The sequence below is a fragment of the Ornithorhynchus anatinus genome, chromosome 18, assembly GCF_004115215.2.
Source record: "Ornithorhynchus anatinus isolate Pmale09 chromosome 18, mOrnAna1.pri.v4, whole genome shotgun sequence".
Classification (NCBI taxonomy): Eukaryota; Metazoa; Chordata; class Mammalia; order Monotremata; family Ornithorhynchidae; genus Ornithorhynchus; species Ornithorhynchus anatinus.
In genome coordinates this window covers 34,932,273-34,954,960 of record NC_041745.1, presented here as the reverse complement: position 1 = coordinate 34,954,960, position 22,688 = coordinate 34,932,273, and the positions used below count along the sequence as shown (strand labels likewise).

At 45.1% G+C, this 22,688-nt stretch overlaps 1 protein-coding gene across 4 annotated transcripts in view; it reads left to right on the top strand.

The window, feature by feature from the left end:
- Positions 1-22,688, top strand: part of RBPJ (recombination signal binding protein for immunoglobulin kappa J region) — a 119,061-nt gene that overhangs the window by 53,181 nt on the left and 43,192 nt on the right. For 2 of the 4 annotated variants that reach the window (XM_029083401.1, XM_029083400.1), the window contains one exon: positions 22,292-22,330. In XM_029083401.1, the coding sequence (XP_028939234.1) occupies positions 22,292-22,330 (39 nt within the window). Of the gene's footprint in view, positions 1-15,416; positions 15,497-19,899; positions 19,984-22,291; positions 22,331-22,688 lie in introns of those variants that run through there. The other 2 variants (XM_029083398.1, XM_029083399.2) reach the window with 2 other exon arrangements.

Sequence of the window (22,688 nt, the reverse complement as noted above, 5' to 3'; positions counted from 1 at the left end):
CAGCTGAACTGCAGGGAGATTGCGCCCGCACTGCCTGATTTTTGCAAGGAAGCTCTTGCTAACCTCTGAAATACAAATCAGTGTATTTCAGTGTAAAGCCAGAGCATTTGAGAAGCCAGGTATGAAAGAAGTTCTCTTGGCTTTCTTGCAACCAGTTAACTCCACACTTATTTTGGGATGTGAAAAGAAAAGATAGCCAGACTGTAAGAAGATCAAAAGCCCCAGTCTGCAGACAGTGTGGTCCAGGAGAAAGAGCAAGGGGCTGGTTCAGTCAGGAAACCTGAGTTCTAATCCCAGCTTTTCCACTGGTCTGCTCTGTGACCTCAGGAAAGTCCGTAACTTCTTTATCCCTCAGTTTAATTATCGTAACATTGATACTTCTTGCCTCTCCCTACCTCAAGGGATAAAATGTAAGGATAAAATGAGAACTGATGGGAAAGTTCTTTGGGGGGAAAAAAAAGGATTTGTACCTGAGCCAAATATTGTAGGCTGAGCAGACCACATTTTTAATAGTGTTTTTGAAATCTAATGCGTATTCTAAATGTTGGCAGTTAGAATATATAGGCTTAAGAAAGCCCTTGGTTAGGACTATTAATTGGTTCCGTGAAAATAGTGTTAAATGGAAAAGTGATAAAGGAAGCATAGTTTCCCATATGTTTCCCATGAAAAATACATGAGTACGTTCCCCTGGTCCAACTACAACCAACCAAAACAATATAAGTCTATTTTTAAGGGACTGAAAAGCCCCAGTGAATGTAGTTAACGCTACCAGTTAATTTACATGATCTAATAGCAGTGAAAATGTACGCCAAAAATAGATTTTGAAACCCGTGTTAGCCTTTGTTTACATTAAGAAAAACATTGTTTTTGCTAAAAGCTGTTCAGATGCTGATTTAATACTCAAATGAGTAGGGACTCAACATATCTAATTTATCTGCCAGTCGTAAAAGCTCTGTTGGTGTTTTCTACTTGCAGTATTGTACTCTGCCCAAAGAGCCTTCCCAGACTAAGAAGTCCTCCCCTAATTAAGCCCTCGCTTTTCCTCCACTCCCTCTCCCTTCCACGGTGTCTGTGCACTTCGATCTCTGCCTTTCGGGCTCTTGATATTCATCCCACCTTCTGCCCCACAGCATTTAGATACATATCCTTAACTTATTTATATACAGTAACGTTTGTCTCCCCATCCAGACCATAAGCTCCTTGTGGGCGGGGAACATGTTTACCAACTCTGTTGTATTTGTACTTTCTCAAGAACTTAGTACAGTGCTGTGCAAAGGGAAGTGCTCAATAAATGTCATCGATTGAAGGCTCCACGTGCTTATTGCATGAGAAACTACCCATCCTCGGTCCTTCCCAGCAGTTGCACTGTTTGAGGTTTGATTTGAGGGTATGATTGTCTATTTGAGGACTAATTCCACTGCCAAATCCTGTTGCTTTGTGGGTTGGTGTGGCACACTGAGCACCCCTGTGTATTTTCAGCACACTTGTCTGCTGAGTGACCTCGGGCAAGTCATTTAACTGCTCTAGTGCCTCGGTTTCCTCCTCTGTAAAATGGAGATTAAATCCTACTCCCTTTGTAGAATGAGCTCCAGTGAGATAGAGGCCATGTCCAACCTGATTGTCTTGTAGGAAAGCAGAGTGGCTCAGTGGAAAGAGCCGGGCTTTGGAGTCAGAAGTCATGGGTTCCAATCCCGGCTCTGCCCCTTGTCAGCTGCGTGACTGTGGGCAAGTCACTTCACTTCTCTGTGCCTCAGTTACCTCATCTGTAAAATGGGGATTAAGACTGTGAGCCGCACACGGGACAACCTGATTACCCTGTATCTATCCCAGCGCTTAGAACAGTGCTCTGCGCATAGTAAGCGCTTAAATACCAACATTATTATTATTATTATTGTACCTTTCCCAGTACTTAGTACAGTGCTTGGCATGTATGTGCCTAACAAAAATATTATTTTTTTATTATCATTATTATTATTGTCATCATCATTAGTGTATGTATGCTGGGCACAGCACAAGAACAACAAAAGTAAGAAATTGGTATTATATTCCTGGCTTTGCCACTTGTCTGCTGTGTGACCTTGGGCAAGTCACTTCACTTACCTATGCCTCAGTCACCCCATCTGTAAAATGGGGATTCTTCAGACTGTGAGCCCACCATGGGACAGGGACTGTGTCCACCGCGATTTGTTGTATCCACCCTGGCACTTAGAACAGTGCCTGGCACGTAGCACCTAACGAGTACCGTAATTATTAATAAGGTCACTAAGATGCAGCTCTAATAGGGCTAGAATGGGAGATTTCAGTCTTTACATATATTTATTTAAAGCTATATTCTCTATAAATTAGTGATATTCTTTGGAAACAAATGCGAGTAGCATGGTTGCTCATCTGTGCCAAGCTGGATTTTGTATATATGCAAATCATAGTTGTGTTCTGTCAGTTATCCACTTTGTCAATACTAGAATATAACCCCGTGGTAGCAGGGACTTTATTTTTTTCTATGAAGTGCAGATGATGGTAAATAACTCGTTTTTTTCTTGATGAAGCACTGTTATAGGATGTAATGGGTAATGCCCGCCGGGCAGGGAATGTGCCTGCAGACCTTAATAATAATAATAATGTTGGTATTTGTTAAGCGCTTACTATGTGCAGAGCACTGTTCTAAGCGCTGGGGTAGACAGGGGAATGAGGTTGTCCCACGTGGGGCTCACAGTCTTCATCCTCATTTTACAGATGAGGGAACTGAGGCACAGAGAAGTGAAGTGACTTACCCACAGTCACACAGCTGACAAGTGGCAGAGCCGGGATTCGAATCCATGACCTCTGACTCCAAAGCCCGTGCTCTTTCCACCGAGCCACGCTGCTTCTTTGTGTGGTTCTCTCCCCGGCATTCAGTCCTGTCCTGGGCACCCAGTAAGCGCTCAGCAATGATGGACTGAAAGCAGATTTTGTAGAATCAGAGCGGGAAGGGAGGCTGAGCAGCTCCAAACCCTATCTCCAGACAGGGGACTGGCTCTCTGGTGTCGACAGAGTCGAGCTCTTCCTTAAAAGCCCATCATCTACCCCAGCGCTTAGTATACTATTCGGCACATTGTAAGTGCTTAACAAATACCATAAACAAAGTAGGGAGAGCAGGAGAACTGAGGCACAGTGAAGTTAAGTGAGTTGCCCAAGGTCATTCTTGATTCTATTTATCTTGATTATGTTGTCTTGTTTTTGTCCGTGTCTCTCCCCCGATTAGACTGTAAGGCCGTCATTGGGCAGGGATTGTCTATCCGTTGCCGAATTGTACATTCCAACCGCTTAGTACAGTGCTTTGCACATAGTAAGCGCTCAGTAAATATTATTGAATGAATAAATGAACGAATCGGTATTAATTGAGCATTGACTGCTTAGAGAGCACTTAATAAGGGCCTCGGGGCACCTAAGCTTCCTGGAGGTGGAGATTGTCTATATCCATTCTTTCCCGTTGTAGTCTCCCAGGCGCATAGTACAATTCCCTGCGCACAGTAAGCGCTCAGTAAATACCATTGAATGATTCAATAAGAGTAGAAGACCAAGGCACAGTCCTTGAGGAACTTGTAGTAGAATGGAGCCTATCTGCACCCTGACGATCAGGAAATTCTTCTCCTGGTTCAATTTAAATTATTTTCTGAATGTGTTCTCTTGAAAGAGGTCGGTTTGCTTTGCGCCATAAGTTATTTCGAGGCAGCAGGAGGAGTCCTTTTTCATACCCGGAAGCCACAAGGTGCTCCCCTGTCCTTCTCCCCTCCGGCCACCCGCAGGGGCCATACCTCTAGCCGGTAGCCCATTGAGTCCCCTGCCTCAGCAGATCAGCGGAGCGGCACAAAGAGAAGCAGCCTGGCCTGGTGGTTCATTCATTCATTCAGTCGTACTTATTGAGCACTTACTGTGTGCAGAGCACTGTACTAAGCGTTTGGAATGTACAGTTAGGCAACAGATAGAGACAATCCCTGCCCAGTAAATGGGCTCACAGTCTAAAAGTGGGAGACAGACAGCAAAACAAGTAGTCAGGCATCAATACTATCAAAAATAAATAGAATCATAGATATATACACATCACTAATAAAACAGAGTTATTAATAACATATACGACATGGGCCTGGGAGTCAGGAGGACCTGAGTTCTAATCCCGGCTCCGCCCCTTGTCTGCTGTGTCATCTTGGGAAGTCACTTAACTTCTCTACGTCAGTTCCCTCAACTGTAAATTGGAGATTAAGACTGTGAGTCCCTTGCAGGTTAGGGATTGTGCCCAACCTGACATCCTTGTATCTACCCCAGCCCTTAGTGCTTGGTACATAGTGAACACTTAACAAATACCATTTAAAAAAAAAATCATCAGTCCCCATGTTAGGATCGCCCATACCTTACGGGACTAGTAAAACTCCTTGAACCATAGTCTCTCTTTCTTTCTCTTCCACTTTGTTTTGATCTTGGCCATTATTGCCATAAATTCTGTGGATTTTGTGCGTAAAAAGGGAAAGTGGAAAGCATTACGGACCTTAGATCTTCCTAAGACAAAACCCTCGCACCGGAGCTTTTGACGTTTGCCAAAAATGACATGATGGTGATTGGGACCATATTCGAAGTCTGCATCATTTCCTCTAGAGGAAAGAAGAATATTGAAAACGTGTGTTCTCACTAAGGCGAAGAGGATATCTTGGTAGAGCTGTGGTCTTCATTCAGTTCCAAAAAATCGATCTTGCAACATTACGGTTGACAATGGAAACATGAAATGCTGGAGACTGCTACAGTCCCCACCGCAACTGTAACGTGACCCTCGATGCATGTGTAGTAGTATTTTGTTACCGTTCCGTGCTGTTAAATTTATGACAATGTATTTGTGTAATGGCCAAGGCATGGCTCCCACTGCAATTGTAATTTTGATTTCCGTACTTTTTGCATTTATGGTTTGAGAGGACCTTGTCCAGCGGTGAATGAAAAACGCACGGTGAAAGTTGATTGTGCTAAGACTTCGCTGCCGAAGACAAAGAAAGACCATTTCCCCCTCCACTTTGGAGCTGAAAGAAGCTGTGCGTTCGTAAAAGCCGAAGCTGTAGTTCGCAGTTTTGTGGGTTTCGCGCTGATGGGATAAAAAAAGAGGTGAACCGTACTCTGCACCAGCTTAACTGGGGGGAGAGATCGAAATCTTGTGGTTCAGGCTTTGAAGAGAAAGTTCAAAGCAGGTGTCCCCTTTTCTTCCACCTAAGGCTGAAGGGGTTAAAAGAACACACCGAGCATCTCTTGCTCTGATTACAAGCTGTAGAACATAGGTTGTGCTGTTTTGGCTGTTCTGGGTGAGGGTGCTCACTTCTGGTTAGATTTTTCGATACCTGTTTCTCCCCCAAAGAAGGGGGAAATAAATAGAGCAGGATTTAAGGTGGAGTGTACCCAAATGCAGTCTGTAGGTGAGAAATATCTTATGTGTATAACTTGTGCTGCAGTCTGGCATCCATGGCTACAAGAGTGATATTTGAGTTGAAGCCAGACATCTTCTTGCAGGGCAGGAGATGCAGTTGGTTGATTATTAATAATATTGGTATTTGTTAAGTGCTTACTATGTGCAGAGGACTGTTCTAAGCGCTGGGAGATACAGGGTAATCAGGTTGTCCCACGTGAAGCTCACAGTCTTAATCCTCATTTTTTACAGATGAGGTAATTGAGGCCCAGAGAAGTTAAGTGACTTGCCCAAGGTCACACAGCTGACAGGTGGTGGAGCTGGGATTCAAACCCATGACCTCTGACCCCCAAGCCCGGCCTCTTTCCACTGAGCCATGCTACATTAGCATCGGTATTGGCAGATAATAATAATAGTAATAATGGTATCTGTTAAGTGCTTACTATGTGCCCAGAACTGTACTAAGCACTGGGGTAGATGCAAGGTAATCAGGTTGTCCCACGTGGGGCTCACAGTCTTAATTCCTATTTTAGATGAGGGAACTGAGGCACAGAGAAGTTAAGTGGCTTGCCCAAGATCACACAGCAGACAAGTGGCGGAGGTGGGATTAGAACCCACGTCCTCTGACTCCCAAGCCCATGCTCTGGCCACTAAGCCATGCTGCTTGTCTTACGATGAGAAGCTGAGAGATAATCAGTCATATTTATTGAGAGCCCACTATGTGTACAGTCAGTGGTATTTATTGAGCACTTGTGTGCAGAGCACTGTACTGAAGTGCTTGGGAGAATCCAGTACAAAAGAGTTGGTAGACGTGCTCCCTGCCCCCAAGGAACGTACAGTCGAGAGGGGCCGCTGTTCCCACCAGTGCCCACCCAACTTGAGATCCCATGCAACTCTCCCTGGTTTGGGGGAAATGCTTTTGGCATCATTAAAGAATCAATAATGACTGTAGAAAAGCGAAGTCCAGAAGTTGGTTTCTCTCTGGATTAAACCAAATAAAGCAAAAATACGAGGAAAAAGGTTAAGATTCTTAGGACTTGACTCTCTTAACTCATCCTGTCTTTCATTGTAAGCCCCTGGTACAGTGCCTTGCACACAGTAAGCGCTCAGTAAATACGCTTTAATGAATTACATTAAATTGGTGACTTCTTTACGTCGAGGTGTGCTTCTACCAGAAAAAACTGTATTTACTGATAAATTTCCTTGTCTTAAAGTTTTCTGTTGCACAATTGTGGGTAGGGAAAGGGTCTACCAACTCTTTTATATTGTACTCCCCCAGGTACTTAGTACAGTGCTCTGCACACAGTAAACAATAAATATGATTGATTGAAATAAGAACTTCCAGTCTCCTGTGGGAGGAAACACCTGTTCAGGGAAGTTTGACACCTCAACCTATATGTATATGCTTGAATAATTCAGAGTCCTGCATTGGTATAAGCTTTACACACTATTACCTAAGTGCTAATATTTCCAGGATGCTAAAAATAGGGGAAAATATTATGCTCCGTTTTACTTTGTTCAGAAGCACTGAGTTTTATTAAGGCGCAGTCAATCAATCGTATTTAGTTTATACTGTGTGCGGTGCTTGGGAGAGTACAGGACAGTAGAGTTGGTGGATGTGTTCCTGGCCCATAAAGAGCTTTCAGTTTAGAGACAGACCTTAATATAAATAAAGAAATTATGGAACTGTATGTAAGTGCTCTGGACCTGAGGGTTGGGTGAATAAAGGGTACAGATCCAAGCGGGAAGGGGGATCGGTTAGACTGTAAGCCCGTCGTTGGGCAGGGATTATCTCTGTCTGTTGCCGAATTGTGTACTCCAGGCGCTTAGTACAGTGCTCTGCACAAAGTAAGCGTTCAATAAATACTATTGAATGAATGCAGAGGGAGTGGGAGAAGATGACAGGAGTGCTTAGTCAGGATAGGTCTTTTGGAGGAGATGTGGAAGCAGCGTGGCCGGGCAGCCCAGCAGATAGGGCATGGGCTTAAGAGTCAGAATGATCCTGGGTTTTAAGCCTGGCTCTGCCACTTGTCTGTTGTGTGACCTTGGGTGAGTCGCGTACCTTCTCTGTGCCTTAGTTATACCTCATCTGTAAATGGGGATTAAGACAGCCCCATGTAGGACAGGAACGCTGTCCGACCCAATTTGCTTATGTCCAAGCCAGTGCTTAGTACAGTGACTGGCATATAGTAAGCACTTAACAAATACCATAATTATTATTACTACTATTATTATTAGATGTGTGTTTTGAATAAGGCTATGAAGGTGGAGAGAGTGATTGATGGATATGAAGGGGAAGGGAGTTCCAGCCACCTCCACATCAAGCAAAAATTCCTTTCCATCAGTTTTAAAGCACTCAGTGACCTTACCCCTCCGATCTTCTATGACAACCCAGTCTGCACACATCACTTCTCTAATGCCAACCTACTCGCTGTACCTCGATCTCGTCTGTCTCGCTGCTGACCCCTCACCCCCATCCTACCTTTGGCCTGGAACTTCCTATTGCCCCCATCGAATGTCATCATACTCCTGGCAGTGTGTTTTGTTGAGCCCGCAATTATCCTCTCTCTCTGTCTTTCAGTTCTCATATTGAGTCTGTCAGCAAATCCTATCAGCTCTGGCTCCTCTACATTTCCAAGATCCCCACCCCTTCCTCTCCATCCAGGCAGCCACCGCACTGATCCAGGCACGGACCGTAGCCCAGCTTGACTACTAACTACATCAGCCGCCTGCCTGATCCCTGACTCCAGTGTCTTCACTCTACTGTCCAGAATATTTTTTTCTCCTCACGCCTCAGAACCGCCCTGTGGTTGCCCCTTTTTCTTTCAGTAGCATTTATTGAACACTTACCTTGCACAGAGCACTGTAATAAGCATTTGGGAAAATACAGAAGAATTAGTAGACATGGTGTCACCTTCAAGGAGCTGGCAGACTCCCCATCAAGCAGAATCTCTTGACCATTGGCGTTAAAGCGCCCAGTCGGTGCTCTTTCCGCTCAGTAGCCACTCCTCTCTCATTGCATGTCCGTTCACTCACTTCATTTCCTTCCAAAGCCAAACTAGAAAACCTCTTTGCTGCTGACCTCTTAATAATGCCCCTTTCCCAGCACTCCCTCCCTCTTCATAGCCAGCAAACCCGAGTTCTCCCTTTTGGGAGATCTCAACTGGAATCACATCTCTCCTTCCGGAGACCTTTCCTGATGAATGAATCTCCAGTCTCTCCGGTTTATTTTCCCCAACTACCATTTCAACCTTTCCACGCCCCCTAATCACGTTCAGAGCACTCGAGTATATATTTTAAATACTTGATTATTCTCTGCTCTCTGTAATCTAAGCCTCTCCCACTAGATTATAAGGTCCTTGAGGGCAGGGCGTCACATGTACTAACTCTGTTGTACTGTCACTGTTTGTAGGGTCTTCTCTCTGCACACACTAGATACCCAAGGAATGCTATTGTTTACGTAGACCCTGAATGCATGCAAGAAGTACTTAGAAGGCAGAGAATCCTTAAGGTAAATTTTAATATTACTCAGAGTAGTCATTTGATGTCACAAGTATCGTGCCTTAAGATGACATATGTCGCTCCTGTCCCCTGATGTTTCTTGAGGAGTTTTACATTCTTGGTTTAACTAGTGGTAGACCCCGTTTCCTTCTCCTTGACCTCCTTTTGAAGGGACAGTGGAAAACCCTTTGTTTTTAAATGGTATCTGTTTATGTGCCAGGCACTGTACTAAGCATTGAGGTAGATACAAGCTAATCGGGTTGGACACAGTCTGTGTCCCATGTGGGACTCATATCATTAATCCCCATTTTACAGATGGGGTCACTGAGACACAGAGAAGTGGATCAGTTGTATTTATCGAGTGCTTACTGTGTGCAGGCCACTGTGCTAAACAGGATAATTCAGTATAATATGAGAGTTGGTAAACACATTCCCTGCCCTCGAGGGACTTGACCAAGGTCACACAGATTAGAACCCAGCTCCTTCTGACTCCCAGGCCTGTACAGTATAATAATAATAATAATAATGTTGGTATTTAAGCGCTTACTATGTGCCGAGCACTGTTCTAAGCGCTGGGGTAGACATAGGGGAATCAGGTTGTCCCACGTGGGGCTCACAGTCTTAATCCCCATTTTACAGATGAGGGAACGGAGGCACAGAGAAGTTAAGTGACTTGCCCACAGTCACACTGCCGACAGTGGCAGAGCTGGGATTCGAACTCATGAGCCCTGACTCCAAAGCCCATGCTCTTTCCACTGAGCCATGCTGCTTTTTGCTGCTTTTGCTTTCTTTTCAAATAATTTTTAAATTATTAGCTAGCATTTTAGTGCTTACTATATGTCAGGCATTGTAATTGGTTAAAAAGTGATAGTGGGTATTTGGGCAGTATCCACTACAGTATCCACTACAGTATCCACTAGGCCATGCTGCTTTTTGCTGCTTTTGCTTTCTTTTCAAATAATTTTTAAATTATTAGCTAGCATTTTAGTGCTTACTATATGTCAGGCATTGTAATTGGTTAAAAAGTGATAGTGGGTATTTGGGCATATAGCGCCGAGAAAGAGAGAGATTTCTAAATATTTGATTGGATCTTTTCGAATCAGAGATGCTCACTCAAATGTGATTGATAGACAACGTAAATCAGAACTTTTCTGACCAAAAAGGCTGATCTAGAAATGTCACAATTTTTTTTAAACAAACTTTATCAACCAGAACAACTGGTGGGGGGAAAAATTCCAAATGAATGTTGAACTCTACTTTTTGCCGTAGGTCTTTTGAAAATTTAGCTCGTTTTCAGGAACCGCATCGATGATTGCTTGGTGTATGTGAACCCGTGTCCTGAACTGAAAAATGTGGACTTGTAGGTTATCTAATTTTATTCCATTAGGAACAATAATTTTAAAGTTTACTTTTGTGTGATAGGTAAAATGGGAGGAAATAGTTAAAATCTTCACATTTCTCTGGTCAAGGTTTATCTTGATTTCTTCACACCGGTTGATTCCTAATTCATAGCATCAGAGAGAATTTGTTCTCTACAGTCACAAAAGAATATTATTGCTGCAGGGACCCAGCTTTTTTAGCTTGGGATGATAACTATGGGAACTAAGGGTGATGTTGTAAGGGCAAGGAAGGAGAGGGGGAATAGCAGTTGGGAAATTGATTATGTTGTTCAGTGGGTGGCTAGGCTCACTTAAGGGATTCCAAAAATATTTTGCCATCTACTAGACCAAGGTGGTATACTGACCAAGTGACCCAAATGTGCTCATAAAGCTGGAACGGTTCCTGAGCTAAAACCCTGTGTAGGACTGGGCTCAGGCAGTTATTGGCCTGGGCACGGTGGCCTCAGTTCCCATTTTGGTATTCCTCTTGTCTCCGGTGGCGTTACCAAAGACAGTGTCCCCGCTAGGGCCTCAGATCCCGGAAGCTCCCAGTAACAGAGGCAGCCGTTCGAGGTATCGAACTGGGAGAATTCCCTTCTTCCCTTCCTCCTGTTTTGGGGAGTTCGGTTGGGCCAAAAGTAAAATGGCTGCTGGCCTGGGCTCAGTTGGGGTCCAAGCAGTGTGAGGCTTTATTTAGTCCATCATCCAACTTGTAGACAGGACCACAGGGAAAGCCAGTCTGTTCAGAAGAAAATCTGTTCTGTTGCTCTAGTTGTCCAGAAAAAAAGTGTACACCCGCTTCCCTCAGTATTTCTATTCCAGAGTGTAACAACCCTCGTGATTGTTTCCAGTTTAGGTGAGGCCTTCATTGTTGATTTCTTGGAACGGATTGTTTTAGAAAGAGGAGGTGATTACTGGCCAAGAGAAAAGATCGTTTATTGCCTATTTGCCCCCAGGTGTATGTGGTTCTCTTTGGGTGGGGTCATCTTCCCTTAATGCGCTCTCGGGCCCCCCTGGGCAAAATGACACGGCACTTTAAGAGCTCATCAGAGCTCTCTTACAAGCTCTCTTTTTCTGAAAGTGCTCACGTAGGAATCCTTGGAAAATCAGGGGACAGGATTCACCGAGATATGCGGGATTCTGCATCGTTCCCAATATTACTGTGCTACTGGTTCCTGAAGGGAGAGTGTGAAAATTGTCTCCACAGGCTGCCGTGGTGAACCGCAGTGTTTTTCAGAGATGAGAATCTTGACCCCTTGGGGAAATTCAAGGGGATCACAGAGACCCGACCTCTGGAGCTCCAAGCAGCTCTTTCTTATCAAAGATTGTTAGCCACAGCTCCTTTCTCCATAACAGGGCCTTTGTTCTCCTGCCCCGCCTCTCCCTAAATTACTCTGCCACTTTTCATTCAGCAGTCAATATTTGTGGACAGTCTTCCACCTATGCCTGTCTATTAGTACCAGTTTATCTGGCTCCATTGCTGAAATATTCTCACCACAACTTCCGCCAGGTTCTCATAACTCCCGATAAGGGCAGTTGGATTGAATCAGGTGTCTTGCCCATGAGCCACCATGCACTCATCCCCATTCTTGGCGCTCTGGCCGTGCCCATCTTCTAAATAGGATTTTACTTTCCAGATACTGGCTCCTTAATCCAGAAAAAGGCCCATCCTGGGCAGAGAGGGCTTATTAAAATCCCATCTCCTTTAAGAGGTCTTCCCCAACTAAACCCTCATTTCCCCTACTCCCTCTCCCCACTTTGTCACCCTTGCATTTCGATTCGGGCACTGTATTCACCCCACTCTCAGCCCCCCAGCACTTACATATCCATAATTTAATGTCTGTCCCCCTCTAAACCGCAAGCTCCTTGTGGGCAGGGAACACATCTCTCAACCCTGTTGTAGGGTATTCTCACAAGCGCTTAGTCCAGTCCTCTACACCAGTAAATGTTATCGCTGTATAACCTGTACCCAAGTCAGCATTAGAACAAGCTTGGACCTCCCAAAAAACTAGCACTGTTTCCTATTCTTTCTCCCCCAGCCCTCACCCTAGTAGTTGAAGACTTGAAAGCTTTCTCCTTACTCCAACTCGGCGTGCTCAAATGCTCGTTCTTCTTTTCCACACCCACCTTCGCTTTTGAATGCTACCCTGCTCCCATCTTTCTGCTTGCAATTCAGCATGGCTAGCACTTGCCGATTTCTTGGCTCTCCTTCTATCAGCCTCTTTGCTGACCTCCCTGCCTCCTGTCCGTCGCCACACTGTTCCGTACTTCACTCCACTACCCAGTTCATCTTTCTACAAAAACGTTCAGTCCGTGTTCTTCCCACTCCTCAAGAACTTCCAGCGGTTGCCTATCCACCTCTGCATCAAACAGAAACTCCTTGCCAGCGGCTTCAAAGCACTCAATGTCCTTGCCCCCTCTTACCTCACCTCACTACCCTCTGACTCCAACCCAGCCGGCACACCTCACTCCTCTAATGCTAATCGTCTCACTGTGCCTCCATCTCGCCTGTCTTCCCACCGCCAACCTCTCGCCCACGTCCTGCCTCTGTTTTGGAACATCCACCCTCTTCTTATCTGACAAGTAATTACTCTCCCTGCTTTCATTAAGGCTTTGAGAGGCCTTCCCTGACTTAAACCTTCTTTTCCTTTCCTTCCACTCCCTTCTACATCACCCTGATTTGCTCCCTTTATTCATCTCCCCTCCCAGCCCCACAGCACTGAGATACATACCCGTAATTTTATTTATTTATATTAATTTCTGTCCCCCCTCTAGACTGTAAGCTCGTCATGGGCAGGGAATGTGTTTATGTTATTGTACTCTCCCAAGCGCTTAGCCCAGAGTTCTGCATTTAGTAAGCCAGTAAATACGATCGATCGATCGATGCCCTCTTTCTCTTTGAAACCTGTTGGGAAAATCTCTTTGGAGTTATTTTTATACTTTTCCAATCTTCTCACTCGCTCAGTTATGATTTCCACCTACTCTTTCGTATTGTGCTTCCTACTCAGTGGTCTGCACGCAGCAAGCACTCAAATACAGCTAATCGACTGAGAACGGAGGGACAGAAAGGTGGCAGGCAGAAAGATCATAGGAATTTGGACTAAAGAGCCCTTGAAATCAGTTTCGCCTGGATCGCTTTCAAAATGAGTTAGAAAAGAGATGACAATTTTCCCTTGCCCTACTCTATCCAAGTGTATAATTTCCACTACTTCCCCTTCCCCCCAGCCACCCACACAATGCACTTTATGTCTGCGCATAATTATTGACTTAGGTTGGTTCAGTGTTTATTCAGTTGCATGCATGACCTTTGTATATATGTCTGCGTCAATGTTGTCTTAGCTCGCAAATGCTAAAAGCTTATGATTTAAATTCTGCTTTTGCTGGGCTGAGAATCACACCTCCTGTAGACAGGGTAAGTATTTCTGATGAGGCTCTAGATGGGCTTTAATGAGGATGGTAAATAAAAAACTGGTGGAAGAGGATGAATGTATTGACTAGTGTGAACCTTTGGAGTATCCGTATTTGTCCCTTTCCCACGTCTGTTCAGGAATGGACGTTAGTGAATCCAGAACCAGTCCCCACCCATTAAGTTATTCGGTAAAACTAGGATGGCTAGATGTCCAATTTTATACCAGACAGTCCAGTTTTCAGCCGGCAGAGCCCAGGACACCTTTATCTATTGAGCTTTTACTGTGAGCAGAGCATTTTACTAAGCCCTTGGGAAAGTCCGACACAAACAGTGGCTTTATGTCCAGTATTCGTCCTTCCAGTGCCTGGGCTCCCTACCTTCAAGTTCTGCAGCTTGGAAGTGATGCCCTGAATATAGGAAGGAAACACAAAGGTTCAGAAGCAAATGTATGGGGAAAACCCCTCTCCTCCCACCCTCCCACGGACCCACCATGAGAAAAACTCCAGGTTCAGGTAGACGCAGGTTGACCAGTGCAAGTCTGGAAAAGATTTTTTCTCTTCGGCAATCTGAGTTAATGCACCTCTCCGTAAGCCTTCCCTGCTCTCTTACTGGTACAGTTGGCTGGAAGCTACTCCAGTATTCATCCGCCTTGGTAATAGTTTTTGCGCTTCCAGGTTAAAGCTGGTATGTTTTCATTTTCAGTTGGCACAGAGGAGAAATCCGACATTCGTTTTAATGAGTGTGGATCCAATTTTTTATTGTATGTGCGACAGGGCCACTTTGGTTTTCCTAAGGAGTCTCTGTTATGCTCATCTTTGCTCTCTGGGACTCCAGGGTTGTTGTCTGAACTGAAACTTTCCTTGCACGGTATTTTCTCTTAGCCGATGTGTGGTTCTTGGTGGTTGGCCATCTTGTTTAAATTTAGAGGAACATAGCCACGCAATTTTGGATGAGGAGAAAGTCTGGAAAACTGTTTTCGGCTTTTGCAAGTTAACTCTTTTTAACCTCTGGACTTAGAGTTGTCTAGTTCCGGTGGAATATTCTTTACCGTGATTTGCAGATTGAGGAGTTTGCCCGAAAGACCCAAACTTATATGAAGGCTAACATTCCTCAGGCCCCATTCGTCTGTCCCCTCCTACCCCATCCCACTGCCAGGCACACAAACACACACACACACACACACACAACGTGTTTCTGACCGTACTTAGTTTCTGCCCAATTGCATATCATCACTGGTTTAAAAGAGCTCATTTTTTCCATTTTCATTATTCCTATCAAAGTGCGGCCACAAAAAAAAAGATTATAGGCAAATTTGCTTATAAATTTGCTTAGAAACTGGGATTACTTGAACAAGAGAGTCTATAACAGTTTAAACTTTTTACCTGCGAGTTATCTTTTGGGGGGTTTCGAATCGCTTTTCTCCTGCAGTGTATTTTTAGCCAAAAAGGTGTTGAGATAGTGCTGTTTTGAGAACTTCATTCTTTGTTTGTCCTCAATGCATTTGTGGTTATACTTCCTTAACAGGTTGGTGAACACAGGAGCAGATGCTTGTGGTCTTGGGGGGAGCAATTTTACACCTTCACCCGAAGTGAAGAGGAAGCTCCATACTGATGCATATATTTAGGGGTGTGTGTTTTTGTGTGCGCGCACGCGTGCACCTCGACATTTCTATACCTATAAGGACTGCGCCTTCTACCCGTATGGTTGAGTTGAACAGTATCATTTAGTAGTAGTTACCTCTCTGCTGATGGATTGGAGACTACATGGTTATGTCAGTGCAATTTACAGGTAAGGAGAATTACCTTTAATATTGAGTGGAATTGTATTTGGGGGCTCTTTTGGATTTTGTGTGTACGAATGGTGATTTAAAATAGTGGCTAGGTGTGTTTGAGAGTGAGTCAAAAGGCAAGCGTATTGTCGCCCTTGCTGTGAGGTACTGACATCAGTCTTTCTTAGAACAGAAAGGGTGGCGTTAACTCACGATGGAAGGTATCTGCCAGCTCAGAATTGCACTGATGACATTCCCACTCTGAGTAATATCGCTTTCAGAAGGCTCGTGGTATCTTCTTACTGGCATAGTTACATGATGGCAGCGCTTTGCTGGGGGGTTTTTTTAAGTATAGGAAAATGGCATTTGTCTTCTGTGGACCAACTTGTAATTGGCACTTTTACTTCACTAAAATAAAATTAACGGTGAAAGCTTCCTTCTGCCTCTTTTTAAGAATAACACTAGGAATTTAATATATTGAACTTTGTTCCTAAATTGGATCCCCACTGCGTGTCTTTGTCATAACTTAAAGCAAAGGGGGTCTTTTCTATTGAAAGATGCTTTTTTTGGTCTATTTTTAAAACGCAACTAGAATTCTATGATGTTTGTTTGCATGAGGAAGTCTAAATGAGCGGAGTGGGTTCCTTAGCTAATGGGGATCATCCTACACTTAGACATCTTGCGGTCACTCCGGAAGAGCTTGCTTATTGCCACTTGATCGTCTGTTATCGAAAGACTGGTTTAAAGCTGGCATTTCTGTTTCGAAGTGCACGCTGTGCTGCTAGCCAACCCCCCCAGCACACAGCAAAAAAGATTTCATTCAGTTCATTGCTCAGTTTTTGGATGATCCCTGCCTTTTCTCAGTTTTTCCTCTTCCAGTTCAGAGAAAGGGAGAGTTAGTACATTTGGGCTCCTTTTTTTTTTTTTTTTTTTTTTTTTTTTTTTACGGGGCGGTTTTCCAGCTGAACTCAACTGGGCTGACCGTGACCAATTCAAGTGTAGGTTCCTTTGGCACCTGGGCTTCAGAATTGGGTGTCTTCAGCACATTAGGCTGGGTGCAGGAGAATTTTGCGTCCAGGCACTTTTGCTGTACATTTAAGCATTTGTATGAGGATGGGGTATTTCTGCTAGTGATATATTATGTAAACATATTGCTTGGTGGAACGATCTCTGCTAAAACCCTGAGGTTTTTCAATCACCCTGACCAATCCGCAGCCATCGGTTGTAATAGTAATAACTGTAAGTGTGGTATTTTTTAAGTGCTTACTATGTTCTGGGCACCGAGCTGAGCGCTGGGGTGGGAACGAGCCATTTGACTTGGACACGGTTCCTGACCCACGCGGGGCTCACGGTCTCAATCCTCATTTTACAGATGAGGTCACTGAGGCACAAAAAAGTGAAACGACATGCCCAGGGTCACCCAGCAGACAAGTGGCGGAGCTGGGATTAGAACCCATGAACTCTGACTCCCAGACCCGTGTTCAGTCATTCAGTAGTGTTTATTGAGCGCTTGCTATGTGCAGAACACTGTACTAAGTGCTTGGCAATTTGGCCACAGATAGAGACGATCCCTGCCCAGTGATGGTGTTCTATCCACCAGACCTGTGTAAACCTCACCGTACTTAAAAGACAGACAGAGGTTAGTTCTGGTGGCTGGTGACCAGATTGCAGGGCCTTCCTCATTGTGGAAAGAATGGTGTGTGGCCATTGTAACTGTCCCACCTACCTCTTCCCCGCTAATATATTACATACACCCTTTCCCCCTCCCTTTGCCCTAGAGTGTGAAATGGAGAGTCATTGTCATATACAGCTGTAGAAAAAGAAGGGGAGAAGAGGACAACAGGCACATTGGCAAAACCTAAGTGCTTAAAAGCGCAATAGGCAGCATTAGAATGATTGGCATTTCCAAAAACCGATATCAACCCATTGACAACCTCGACTCTATCCCGCAGGTTCGAGGCTAGATTTAGGACAGAGTGTGGTGTACGCTAAATTATATTGGCAGGAGATTTTCTGAGGATTGACTTTGGTTGCTGATGAGTAATTTGCCCCCTTTTTAGGCCCATTATGGGGAGGAGGGAGGAGCATTTATTCAGTGGCCATTTAGTGAGGTGCAGTGTATTAGGTGCTTGGGAAGTGCAGAATAAAGAAGTGACCCATGGCCTGCCTGCTCTCTAGACTGTAAGCTCATTGTGGGCAGGGAATGTATAATAATAATGTTAGTATTTGTTAAGCGCTCACTACATGCAGAGCACTGTTCTAAGCGCTGGGGTAGATACAGGGTAATCAGGTTGTCCCACGTGAGGCTCACAGTTAATCCCCATTTTACAGATAAGAGAACTGAGGCGCAGAGAAGTGAAGTGGCTTGCCCACAGTCACACAGCTGACAAGTGGCAGAGCCAGGATTCGAACCCATGACCTCTGACTCCCAAGCCCGGTTTCCTTCCACCGAGCCATGCTGCTTTTGTCAGTAGAATGTATCTGTTGTTAGTGTGCTCTCCCAACTGCTTAGTACAGTGCTTTGCACACAGCGCTCAGTAAATACGACTGAATGAGCGAATGAGCCTACTTGGTGGAGCAGTTCGCGAGCTGGTTGTAATAAGAAGCCTATATGTGTGTGCCACCTCATTCCTCTCCCCGTGGCCCTCCCACTCGACCTACATTTGGGTTCGAGTCAGAATATTTTTAAAGGTTGGTGGTTATTTCAGAGGTGGCTCCCAGGCATTCCTCTGGGCTATCTTTCATCACCATCACCCGGATCCCCATCAGCCAGCGGTGTCCGTTGAGCGCCGACCGTGTGCGGAGCACTGTACGAAGTCCTTGGAGGATGCAGTATAATAGAGTTGGCAAGCACAAGGAACTTACAGTCTAGACGGGGAGACCGATGGTGAAATCACAAGGGGAAAAAACAGGGTATAAGGATACGTATAAAAGTGCGGAGGATAACCGGGGCTTCGAGAGCGCTGGTCTAAATGCAGAGGTGATGCAAAAGGGAGCAGGAGTAAGGGCTGTAACGGCTTAGCTGGGGAAGTCCTCTCAGAGGAGATGGGATTTTAAGAGGGCTCTAAAGGTGGGGGGATGGGATCTCTCAGATATGAAGGGGAAGGGAGTTCCACGCCAGAGGGAGGATGTGGGCAAGGGGTCGGCGGTGAGATGGACGAGGTCGAGGTCCAGTGATTAAGTTAGCCGTGGAAGAGCGAAGCTCGTGGATGGAGTTGCACTGAAGGAGGAGGCAGGGAGCTGATCGAGTGCCTTAAGGCCAACGGAAAGGAATTTCTGTTTGCGGAAAGTTGGAGGTTTCTGAGGACCGGGGAGATGTAGGCTGAAAGTCTTTTTTAGAGAAACTATCCGAGCAGCGGAATAAAGGAAGGACTGGAGCGGAGACAGGAGGGAGGGAGGTCAGTGAGGAGATTTGGGCAGGAATCAAATCAAATCCAGTCCCTCGCCTTGCGCCCCGCCTTTGTAACATCACTGTTACACTCGGGCATCCTTCACCACCCTTGTTAAGTAGGTTCAGAGCTAGGTGAGGAAACCAAGTAGAGCAAGCATTTGCATCAAGGTTTCATTCTGCTCCTCTGGGGTGCCGCCCTCTGGAGAAGCACTCCCAGTAGCTCTCATTCGCAACGTAAAGCGTCATCGAGTACTTATGAACACTTTTTTTTTCAGTGTGTTTGTTAAGCACTTACGTCAAGCACTTTTCTAAACTCTGGAGTAGGAACAGGTTCATCCCGCTGGATACAGTCCCTGTTCCACATGGGGCTCACGGTCTTAAGTAGGAGGGAGAACAGGTATTGAATCTCTGTTTTGCAGTTGAGGAAATGGAGGCTCAGAGAAGTTAAGTGACTTGCCCAAGGACACAGGACAGGCAGGCGGTGGAGCCAGGGTTTTAGAAGCCAGGTCCCCTGGATCTCAAGCCTGGGTTTTATCCATCGAGCCACACTGGAATCTCTTCCCTTGCTTTGGCCTTGTATCTCTTGGACAATACAGATCTATTTAGATCATCTTAACGAGATTTTCTCGTTTCACAGCACTGTACGAGGTGTTACCGCGCTGCAAAAGATGGCTAACGATTAGGGTCTTTTCACCCTTATCCTTATTTGGGTAAACCACCTAAGTGTATTTCTTCCCTCTTTAGTGTCTGTCGTGGTCGATGCCATTTCACCTCTAGCAGTTTTAGGAGAGAAACCAGGCTAGAGTGCTGTGCGTTTGTTGAATTCGCAGTAATGGCCACCACACTCCTTCTGAATCATTCGAGTCCTTCTGAGCTGTGGCGAGTCCTTGAAGGCGGAGAAATGGTTAGACCTCAGCTGCTCTCCCTAGCCTCACGCTGCGAAGTGTCTTGTTAGCTGGAAGGGCTTGTAGTTCAAAGCTAAGGATAGCAAGTCTTTCTGTTAGACTTACTAGAATCTCTGGTTTCTTGTAGGGATAATAGATGTGGCCTTTATTTTGCTGGAGCTTCTCTCCCACGTCCCACTGTCGAGCTGGAAAATTATATTGATCATTCAAGGTAATAAGGGGAAAAGAAATGCGTGGCTTTTCCAAAATCACCCCCTGTCAAGAGGCAGGCTTGAAGGTGTGTGTATTAGATGATTATTCCTGGAAATGTTCAAATATCTATTTTTCAGGACAGTCCCCCTTAGGTTGCCCAGTTTTATGCCAACCCGTCGATGAAAGTTGGAAGTAGCTGGATGTAATTTCACTTTAGACGCACAAGGTAATCATTTTAAACCTGAGAAAGAGGGCGTGACTTGTAGTCACCTGGGGAGTGACAATCATCAGAATGCTGTGGCAGGTAGCGGAGAGGCCTCCCAGCATCCAGCCACTGATTGGATTGGGGAGATAGGTTGTGGGCCAGGTCGGGGGTTTCCCTGGGTTTGAACTACTCCACTACGCCTGTGTAAGTAATGTCCTAGACCATCGTTTTGTGAAAAATAGTCTTATATATTCACCCATGAACCACAGGTCAACACAAATAATGAGAAAGTTAAAAATAATTTTTTTTATGGTGGTAGAGCCATGAATGACTTTCCTTGAATTCACCACAGGGTGATTTGAATATCGTAAAAAGCCTCGCTGTGTCTTTTTGCGGCATGGATGGTCTCTTCCCCCTCTTTTCTTCCCCTTACCCCAAGCATGTGGAAGAGCACAGAGAGTACGGCAGAGAAATGCTCAGAGAAAGAGACTGGGAAAGCCTTATTTAGTGGATCAGGAGGCACCAGAACAGGGCAGAGCACAGCAGAAAAGGGTAGTGGGAGGTTACGGGGATAATTGAGGCTGAGGCTCTTGTTATCTCTTTTGAACACTGAACCATGATAACAGCACCTATTCTTTTCCATTTCCCCCTTTTTCAAAAGGAGAAAAGCCCAACCAGCTAAAATTGCAGAAACCCACCTCAGTGCTGGGTGGGTTGGGAAACGCCTTGCCCATTCCCCTGGCCCCCACGGCACAACTGCCGTTCGTGTTGTCTGCGCCTCTGACGATTGCGTGATTTGGCGGAGGAGCTGAAATTCCTAAAGCCATGGGGTCTTGAGAGAAATAGAACCAGAACCCAACTTGTAGTGGAAAGATCAGCCAGACTTTTATCGTCGAGGGGCTTGTACCGAGGATGGAGGGGAGACATATTTATATAGTTCAGTATACTGTCGTATGGATTTTTATTTCACTCTGCGCCTTGAATCAAGCATGGCTCAGGGGAAGGAGCACGGGCTTGGGAGCCAGAGGTCATGGGTTCGAATCCCCACTCTGCCACCTGTCAGCTGTGTGACTGTGGGTAAGTCACTTTATTTCTCTGTGCCTCAGTTGCTTCATCTGTAAAATGGGGATGAACACTGTGAGCCTCACGTGGGACAACCTGATTACCCTGCATCTACCCCAGTGCTTAGAACAGTGCTCTGCACATAGTAAGTGCTTAACAGATACCAACATTATTATTATTATTATTGAATCCTGCTGATGAGTTTAGGAACATTCTTGAAGTTGAATGATCCTTCTGCTTCTCGGCTGTATGACTGGTCGAGTGTTCATACTTTTTACTGGAAGGCGAACTAAGGTATCAATTATGAGAGCTCCCCCCAGCGCTAGTATGGAACTCTCTCCCTCCACACATCAGACTTCAGCTCTCCCTATATTCAGTTATCTCCCACCTTCTCCAAGCAAGCTTTCCCCGCTTGATTTCCCAGCACCCTTCATCCAGATCGTGAATTATCTATGTACACCCTCCTCGGCATCCTCTGGGTTCATTTCTGGCCCACCCTTCTTGTAAATATTTGTTTGTCTCCCCTCTTAGAGTGTAAGTTCCTTGTGGTCACTTAATGACACTTGGGCATACTATACTTCCCAAGTGTCAAATGGGTGGGGGGTTCAGGAAAAGCAACTGCTCCCACTGTAGAGGTGTAAGCGTGGCTTTCAACATTTAAATTATGAGCTCCCACCCTGTAAGCAGGTTTCAGAAAGCCCCTGCCTAAGCCGGGATTTATCGGAAGCTAGTCATTAGGTACAAAAAATAACTGTTGTCTTAAAAAAAAAATACAAAGAAACAAAACGCCCGAAATTTTCAGTCACCTGTCCCTCTTCACGGACATGCCAGTGATATGTTTCAGGAAATGAAGGAATAAGGCACTGGTATTGTGGCGGTTGTCTGGTTTATCTTTCTCTTTTTACTCAACTTTAGAAGTTACCTGATAGGACACGGAAAGCCATTTATCGAGCTGGTGAGAGCTGTATAGGGGCTTCATGGATCTGACCCTGTGAAAAGTCAGTAATTTTACGGTAACTCGATCGTACCGATTGACTTAAATTACTTTCCTTTTTTCCAGGAAATTTGGTGAGCGGCCCCAACCTAAACGACTCACCAGGTAAGTGTTAAGTGATTCACTATTTTATTAAAACCTCGATCGGGAGTTCAGGCGTTTTCATTTTAGATATTATTTGTTTCAGAAGATGAGTCTAAAGTGCTAGTCTCCGGTTCATCTCAGAGGTAAAATGGGTTTGTTTTTTCCTCAACAGCCAGTCTGAGGCAGGTGGGTGGTGTCAGGGGGAAAAGGAAGAGACTAGGCATTTCAAAACCTTTGTCTGTACGCTTGGTTTAAATTCAGTGAATCAGAACTTATTCTGAAAAGTTATTCGCTCTGTGTGAACAGCCCTACGGAGTACAGGAACAGTCTGCTGAAGATGGCACAATGGTACAGATGTGTATGAATATATATAAAGAGA